General features: G+C 36.2%; 1 protein-coding gene across 1 annotated transcript; it reads right to left on the bottom strand.

Moving 5' to 3' along the window:
* Positions 1-2,442: 2,442 nt before the first annotated feature.
* LOC103935793 (1-aminocyclopropane-1-carboxylate synthase-like) lies at positions 2,443-5,315 on the bottom strand. The gene is given in 6 exon segments (XM_009345598.3): positions 2,443-3,598; positions 3,600-3,858; positions 4,443-4,585; positions 4,587-4,604; positions 4,699-4,830; positions 4,934-5,315. Coding segments are annotated over 6 exon segments (1,464 nt in total). The 5' UTR covers positions 5,105-5,315; the 3' UTR covers positions 2,443-2,857.
* Positions 5,316-8,576: the final 3,261 nt, after the last annotated feature.

Below are 8,576 nucleotides of genomic sequence, written 5' to 3'. Positions count from 1 at the left end.
CCTCAAAATGCACTTTCTTGCTCCTTTTGCCATTAGGACCTAAAAACATACAAAAATAGCTTAAAAGACTAAAATAGATAGTAATTAAGTAACTAAATGCAAGGAAACAACATAACTAAGTAGCATAAATATACTCATATCACTCTTCTCCTCTCACTCCCAATTTTTCTCTAACGTTATCTTATCTTACTCTCCCCTCCCTCCAAATCTCTATTTCCTCTCTTTGCTCTTTCTCTTTCATCTCTCTCTTTCTTTCCTCCCCTCCTCGAATCTCTCTCCTATTTCTCTCCTCTCTGCTCATTCTCCTCACTCCTCCCCTCCTCCCCACAATCTCTCTCATCTCTCTCATCTTTCTCTCTAATCTCTCTCATTCTCTCTGATCTCCCCTTTATCTGGCCCTCCCTTGAATATTTTTGTTTGTCCAATTGAATTGTGTAGTAATTTCCAATCGATAAGAGAGTTGTTGTAGGATTTTTTTTTCTTTTCTTTTGAATTATTAAAATTTAATACTAATTTTTTATCTCATACCGAGCAAGTTTTTAAATCTTAAAGAAAATTGTTCTTAAAAAATGTTTTAAAAAAATATTTTAAAAAAGTATGAATTTTTTTAATACGATACCAAATAACCCCCTTAGGTTTCCTAAATTCTCAATTTTATATGCACATAGAAAGATTGAAATAGAACATCAAAGGTGAAAGCCATGACATGATACCTAGTGCCATGGTCTTCGACTTATATTAAATAGTGTACAAGATGAAGTCATCTCTAATGCTTTTTGTTTACCAATAATCTAGCTAATCTTTGGCTTGTTTAAGCAAACACATCCCAACTCCATCAATTTTTTAATCTTTTCTGAGGGAAAAACAAAACATAATGACTCATTATTTAATTAATGTGAAACAGATGGTGACATTATAACAAGCAATACTGCTTGTACAAGCAAAATTCTTTACAAAACATCTCCTTTGTGGTAGGTAGTTTACACTTTTTGTCACGTAGAAAAAAAGTGGATATATAAATGGTAAAATCCCAATACCTCCGCCCAATAATTAAATAGTGTGTTAGTGGTGGGTAACATTAAGGTTTCTACAAATAAATATACGTGTGTAGTTCCCTAATAGGTAGGGATTTGGATTCCATCCAGATCCAAATTGTGAGGATCCTATGGATCCAAATTGTGAGATTCTATGAATCTTCACATCTTAGCCATTCATCGTGTATCATATGGTCACAAATCATTTAACCTTTTTTATTTAAAATTAAACATAAATAATACTTGACAAAAACTGGCCACACATTGTACGATGAACAGCTAGGATGTGGGGATCTTTAGGATCCCCACAAAGTGGATCCGGAGAGGATCCTCTTCCAATAGCAAGGTATTTGTGAAAGAAAGGACAATAATAATAATCCTTTAGAGTTTTTTTTTTATTTTTTTCAGTACAACGATCTATTTTATACTAAGAAGAGGGAAGAGTGCGGCTAAACCGCACAATGGGCAACCTAATTTGGTATCAAATTCGTCATCTACGAAATTCGAATCTAAAACCTCGTACTTACTTTTGAGGTTTGTATAAATTTGAAAATCTCCAATATTATTAGAGGATGTTGAGAGAAAGGCCCGTCCCCTTTTGTGACATCGATCTCTTGGTCAAGATTGGCAATGCTCTTGGTGTTTCTCGATTTCTCGATCAATGTTAGAATTTAAATGTTTGTTCTGCTCGTCATGCTATTTGTTAATTCCCGTTCCTTCAAGTTTGAAGTTGCTTCTTATGTTAGGGTGGTGAATTCAATTTCAAATATTTTAATGAGAAGTGTTATTGGTATTTCAAAAATCTCATTCTACACTCCTTACAAGTGTATTTTCTTTTCAAATATAGAAAGTTTGGAGTGTAGAATGAGATTTTTGAGTACAAATAACAATTCTCTACTTTAATCTGGCCCCTATTTGTTTATAAAGTTAATTAATGCTTTCACCCAAAAAGGAAAACGAAAGTAGTTGATAACTTGATCGTAAGGGTGATAGACCATATGGTGGGCTGGCCCATGGCAAACAAGTAAATGGATCGGCTTTTGGACCGGGTTTGGTTCAAGTTTAATGTCTCTTTTACTTTAGAGGGAAAGGGCCCATGGCAAACAAGTAAATGTGTTTTTTTTTTTTTTTTTTTTTTTTTTTTTGCGAAAACTAACGAGTAAATGTTTAGATACAGAAAAGAGACACTGATGAGACACCCACCTCATGAGTCATGGGAACAACGAACAAATCAACAATTTCATGTTTCTTATCTTTCAAAAAATATTTCATGTTTCTTGAGAAAAATGATGAAAAATGAACACACTTTTTTTAGTCCACGTTCTTCTCATCTGATTTATAGATCATCATGTGGGATGTAAAGATCATAATATTAGGATTCATCAAATTAATGATTTCACAAAAAATATTGATGTAAAACAATTATCAATTAATTCAATTCTCTTTTTGAGGAATTATTACAAACAGATACAAACTTTTTTCATTGAATTGAAAAAAGAAAAATGGACTAAACAGAGTAAAATGAAAATTTAAATCCTATGAAAGAATGTATCCACCACTCTCAAAACTCCACGAGAAAATATTAAGAACAAATTAATGATATTTTATCTAATTAAGAACCTTGCTATCATAAAAATTCAGAAACTAAGGTAAAAAATGGGGAACTGTTATTAGCACTTCAAATATTTCATTTTACACTCCTCACAAATGTGTTTTTCTTTCTTATTATAAGAAATTTGAAGTGTCAAATGAGTTTTTAAGAGTGCTACTAACAATTCCCAAAAAATGCATCAATATTTCTAACTGAGAGATCAATCACTTCTCTAAGTGGCTCGAACAAGAGGCGATTGAGGTATCGGTGAATGAGGTGACATCATGCACGGAGACATCATGATGTCATCCATTCGCCGAGACTGAAAGCTCAGCCTAAGGTTGCTTTTCCAGTACCTGTTGTTCTTCCTCGGCGCAATTGGCTCCTTGAATTGAGCCACAAAGTTTCGGATTCGTGACAGAGCAATTTCCATGGTCTTGTCATCCATGTTGGCAAAGCAAACTCTGAACCAACCTGGCTCGGGGCAATGAAACGACGAACCTGGTGACACATTGAGCTTAACTTCATGGATTATCTTGTGCCACAACACCATCTCAGCGTCGAACGTCTGCTCCTTGAGCAGCCTACGCAAGTCCATCCATACGAAAAGACCGCCATTGCTCTTCAAGCAGCTTGTGCCGACTTGAGCAAGCTCCATTGTGAAGCGCATGTGCCTTGCTTTTAGCCTTTTAGCACTTTGTGCTATAAATCTCTCCACAAATTCATTGTCTGACAACATTGATGCAATCAGATGCTGAGTTTGTGTCGAAACCAATCCAAAACTTGACATCTTTCGCGCGCAATTAACGACATCATCATTGTAGGAATATACAATGCCAACTCTGAAGCCAGGGAACCCCATGTCCTTAGAAAGACTGTACACAATGTGAATAAGGTTGCGGTTGCATTCAATGTCTTCCTCTATGATCTCGGCTATGCTTATGAAACTTGGCTGGCTGAACACGGTGGCAGCAGTAGATTTCATCGCACACTAGGTGGATTTTCTTTTCGTTGATGAATGTCACTAGACTTCTGAGGGTGTCTCTGTCAAGGACAGTGCCCAAGGGATTTGAGGGGTTGGTAATGAGCAAGCCCTTTACTCTGATGTTTGCCTTCTGAGCTTTCTCATAGGCAGCTTCCAAAGCTGCTCTGGTGACTTTGAAATTGTTGGAGCTGTCACAGGCGACTGGTATCAGTTGCACTCCCGTTCGCCACCCCAAATCTCGGTCAAAACTGCAATAAAATAGCAGAAAATTTAGCAAAATGCTGGAGAATAGATGTAATTGTTGTGAATAAGCTCAACTTTTTGTTGTTGTAAATTTCGTTGTAAATATTATTTCCGTATCCTTTAAAGCAATATCCTTAATTAAAACCTTGATGCCTTAGGCCTTAAACAGTTTTCATTAGAATTTTTTTATCATGAAAATATATTTTAATTCTCATGTGTGTCATCACCTCCGTGTTATTGGCTAGATGTCACATGGTGTGTAGGTAAGAATTGAATCATAGAATAAACCAATTGGCTAGTACCGAGAAAGGGATGGGTGCCTTTACGAATAAATATGTCAAAAGTTTTTTTTGGACGAAAAAAAAGGTCCAAGTTGAACGGTTGTAAACTGTCCTTCCGAAGGAAAATGGACCTCCCTTTTTCCCAAGCATTTTTTTTCCAGTTAGTCAAATTATTGAATGGTTCTAAGGCAATCTGTTGACCCACCTAAGCTCTAGATGGTCAACAATTGATATTAAATTAAAGGTCTATTTACTCATTTTCTTTCTTAATCCGATCAAACTAACCATAAAACAATATCCAAACATACCCTGGATAATAAGGAACAGGCACTAGAAATGCATCCCCAGGATCAGCCAAGCAAAAAGCGATCGTCTCATGAGCTCCGGTAGCTCCTCCGCTCATAACAATCCGGTCGGCGTCAAATGTGACACGATTTCCTCTCACCTCTTCCCATAAAGTTTGCAACAGCCTGTAGATTATTTCACCAAAACAACTTAGTCAATATGCAGTCAAAATATTAATGAAATATTGCTAATATAATGTAAAATGAATTCAATGCATACATTTCTGAATTCTGGCAATCCATGATAATCCTGAAAGATGGCTATGTCCTTGAATTCATTTACTCCTGCTGCTGTGCAAATGGAGGCTTCTGGATTGTTCAGAACCCACTCTTGGATCAAATCAAAACACATCTGCACAAAGAAGAAGAACCTAGAGTTAATTCTATGCTCTTCAAAAGCTACCGAACATACATAAAAAAGAATTGAGAAAGTTTTCGGATTCCGGAAATCTTACTTCATTTTCTGCAAGACCCATCTGGATAACCCCATTAGGGTTCTTGGTGGGGTGAAAAGGATCACTGTCATAAGCCTTCCAGCCATCAAAGTATGGAGAGTTTTCGCCGTGGCCATTGCCTGTTGCTATCTTAGACAACAGTTGCTGTTGGTTGCTCAAAGTAAACCCCATTTTTTAAATGCCTAAAAAATCCTTGCAATGCAGTGAGGAATCTATCAAAGTCTATGGAGGGTAGAGGAGCTAGATCTCTAGGGTTTTAGGTAGTCTTACTGTGCTAAACGGTTTTCGCTTTCGACGATTATTATGCAAAGCACAAACCAAAACCAGATCGATGTGTGATTTAGATGAGGAATGCAGGTTCTTCGATGGTATTTATATAGGAAGTCTGGTCTCAGATGGCTATGGAAAATGAGAATCTGAAGCTTCCTTGAAGGAGCAATATGGTTGCTATTCCTTAAACAATGTCTCTGAGATACTACCAGGACTTTGAAGCTGAGTTGGAAAAAACAAACACGTACTTGGTCACTTCCTTCTTGTGAGGACAAGGCTAGTCGTACATTTAGTCAAACCATCCTATAATAGGGAAGTTTGTGGCAAAAACAAAACTCTATTACATGGTCAAACTAGCCTATATGATGCTCATGTGGTAGGTTGAGAATTGACTTCAAAGTTAAATTCCTTTTATATAAAATATGAGATGGATGCTTTAGTAAGCGATTACGATGAAAACTTGTGTAGGGTTGCCAGTTAAGGCAGCTCTCTTATCAGGTGCGACTAAAATACAATAAATCTCATGCTTTGGTGAGAACTTTCATACGAATGACGTGGTCTAAATGCCTCCACACAATTCTATCCTACCAAAATTCTTTCATACAATGATGTAGTATGATGATCCATCTAAGTTTAGGGTTTGTTGTCATGGATTATAAATTATGAAACATTTTACATTTCCAAGTGTAACTGTATATGTAGTAGTAGCCAAGAAAATTCCAGTCTTTTAGTATGACTGGGATACACTCATATACTGGGATTCATATCAAAATCTGGATTAAACATAAAAACATCTTAGTATATTTTGCTGTCTTTTCATCCCGTAATGGCTCAAGAATTCAAAAGAGAGAGCTCTGAACTTAATGGTGGTCCATCTAGAACGTTCGACTTTAGGTCCCATACATTTTAAATGTACTATTTTTTTTCTGGTGGAACAATAATGCAACTGAGAATTGCATTTGCACCAGATTTTTTATAGTGCAGTAGTTTGGTATCTCAGCCATATACTATGACTAAAATTCTACGGTGCTCTAAAACATATAATATTCTTAATTTTTTAATTGTTAGTGAAGAAAGTTGGGATTTCACCATAAAATCAATTGGCAATATGAATAGTAACTTAACTACTTACAAGCATCAGTCTTTTTAGTGGGCTGGAGGAGATTGGGTCTTAAGGATATGATTGGATTGACAATGACTTGTAAGAGAAGACTTGTAACCTATGTATAAGAATGAGTTAGATAACTCACTCTATTATAGACTCATAACCTATCATGTTCAGTTTTGTCCATCTCACATTTGAGAACAATGGACTGGACTCAAGTCCATTTTAATTGATCACAACCTATCTCATTTAGCCCATGAAACAAGAGGTTTGCCTCTCGTCAATGTGAAACTCACCAATTAGCTACATGAGGAGTAACTTAACTACTTATAAGCACATGCAAGATACTCCTCCCATGAATGTAGGATTCATTCTCAACAATTAAATCTCAATTTTGTATTTTTAAACTGAGAATTATATGAGTGTCTTGTTGGAACCCACCTAAGATCAGTTTGGGAGTGTAACTTGGTATTTTACTAAAAATAAATATTGTTTTTGTACTTACAAATCAACAAATTTTTCTCTCCTGTGCACTGAGTTGTGTGTGCATAGGTTGGGCATGATCCGGTTGGGTCTAGTGATTCCATAACGACACTTCAATAATAACAGTCTACGACACCACAACGACATTTAAACCATACTCCAACAATCTAGCGACAACTCAATAGCATTGTAACGACATGTCATATGTTGCGCTTGATCCAAATTTAACCATATTACAGTGTCATTGTAGCGCCACCCAACCGGGTCTTGCGCATTAAAAGAGAGAATTTTACAAAGAAATAGAGAATGAATTTGAGAGTCCTATCTTAAGAAGTTCATTATGCAAACCAAACGGTCCTTAAGTTCGTCTCCGTTCATTGGTTCTATTGATTCCCTGAAAACATTAAACGCAATGGTTATTTTAATCATGGAAATTATAAAAGAAATAGGGTAAAGTACAAAAAACTACCTCAATTATTGTTGTCACGACACTTTCATACCTTATCTTTTAAAATTGACAATGTCATACCTCATCTTTATAATTTGTTTCAATGTTATACCTTCCGTTAGTTTGGCCGTTTATTTCTCAATTAAATGTTGACTTGGTTTGATCCGGAACCCATTTTTTATTAAAAAAATTAATAAAATATTATTAAAAACAAAAAAAAATCATTTAATATTATTTAAATATTAAAATAATAAAAAAATACATAAAAAAATAAAAAATAAACCTCTCCTTTCGTCCCTCCCCCCTCTCTCTCTTCCCCATCTTCTTGCAACCCAGAAAGAAGAAGAAGAGGAAGAAGAAGAAGAAGAGAGAGAAAAAAAAAAAACCAAACCAAACCCAGTTTGTCCCCCCTCCCCCCACCACAAACCCAACCCCCTGCAACCCAGAAAGAAGGAGGAGGAAGAAGAAGAAGAAATAAAAAAATAAAAAAAAAAGAAAAACCGAACCCAACCCGAAGGAGGAAGAAGGAAAAAAAAATGAGAAACCCAGTTCGTCCTCCCTCCCCCCCCTCCCCCACCCCACCCAACTAACCTGCAAAATAAGAACAAGAAGAAGAAGAGAGAAGGAAAAAAAAAAAAAAAAAAACCCAGTTCGTCTGTCCCCCCCCCAGCACCCACCCTCTTCCCTCCACACCCATTCCCCCCCCCATTTTCTCTGCTCCCAGGTTCTCAACGTTCGGAATCGGCCTGGCAAAGGTTTCCCAATTCCACCTCAACGGGATTTGGGTTTTTTTTTTTTTTTTTTGGGTTGTAAGTAATGGGTGCGAGGTTGGATACAGAGGGTGGGTGGGGAGGTTGGGTGAGGAGAGTGGGTGCGGGGAGAAGAGGGGGTGGGGAGCGGGGAAAACAAATTGGTTTTTTTTTTTTTTTTCGCTTCTTTTTTTTCTAGGTTGCAGTTGCAGAAAGGGGGAAGAAGATGAAGATGGGGAGAAGAGAGAGAAGGGGGGAAGGTGTTGGTTTTTTTTTTTTTTAAATAACTTTTCTTTATTTTTTTTAATATTTAAAAAATATTAAATGATTTTTTTTAGTTTTTAATAATTTTTTAATAAAAAATGAGTCTCGAATCAAGCCACATCAGCATGTAACTGAGAAATAAACGGCCAAGATAATGGAAAGTATAACATTGACACAAATTAATAAGATGAGGTATGACATTGTCAATTTTAAAAGATGAGGTATGAAAGTGTCGTGACACCAATAGTTGAGGTAGTTTTTTGTACTTTACCCAAAGAAATAGTATTTCCTAGTCATAAGTTCTAAATGAATACTATTTGACTC

This window comes from the organism of the source record quoted next, unplaced genomic scaffold (assembly GCF_019419815.1).
Source record: "Pyrus x bretschneideri cultivar Hongxiangsu unplaced genomic scaffold, Pyrus_bretschneideri_v1 Contig30, whole genome shotgun sequence".
NCBI classification, from domain to species: domain Eukaryota; kingdom Viridiplantae; phylum Streptophyta; class Magnoliopsida; order Rosales; family Rosaceae; genus Pyrus; species Pyrus x bretschneideri.
The sequence above is the reverse complement of the archived record's forward strand: the minus strand, read 5'-3'. Positions and strand labels throughout refer to the sequence as shown.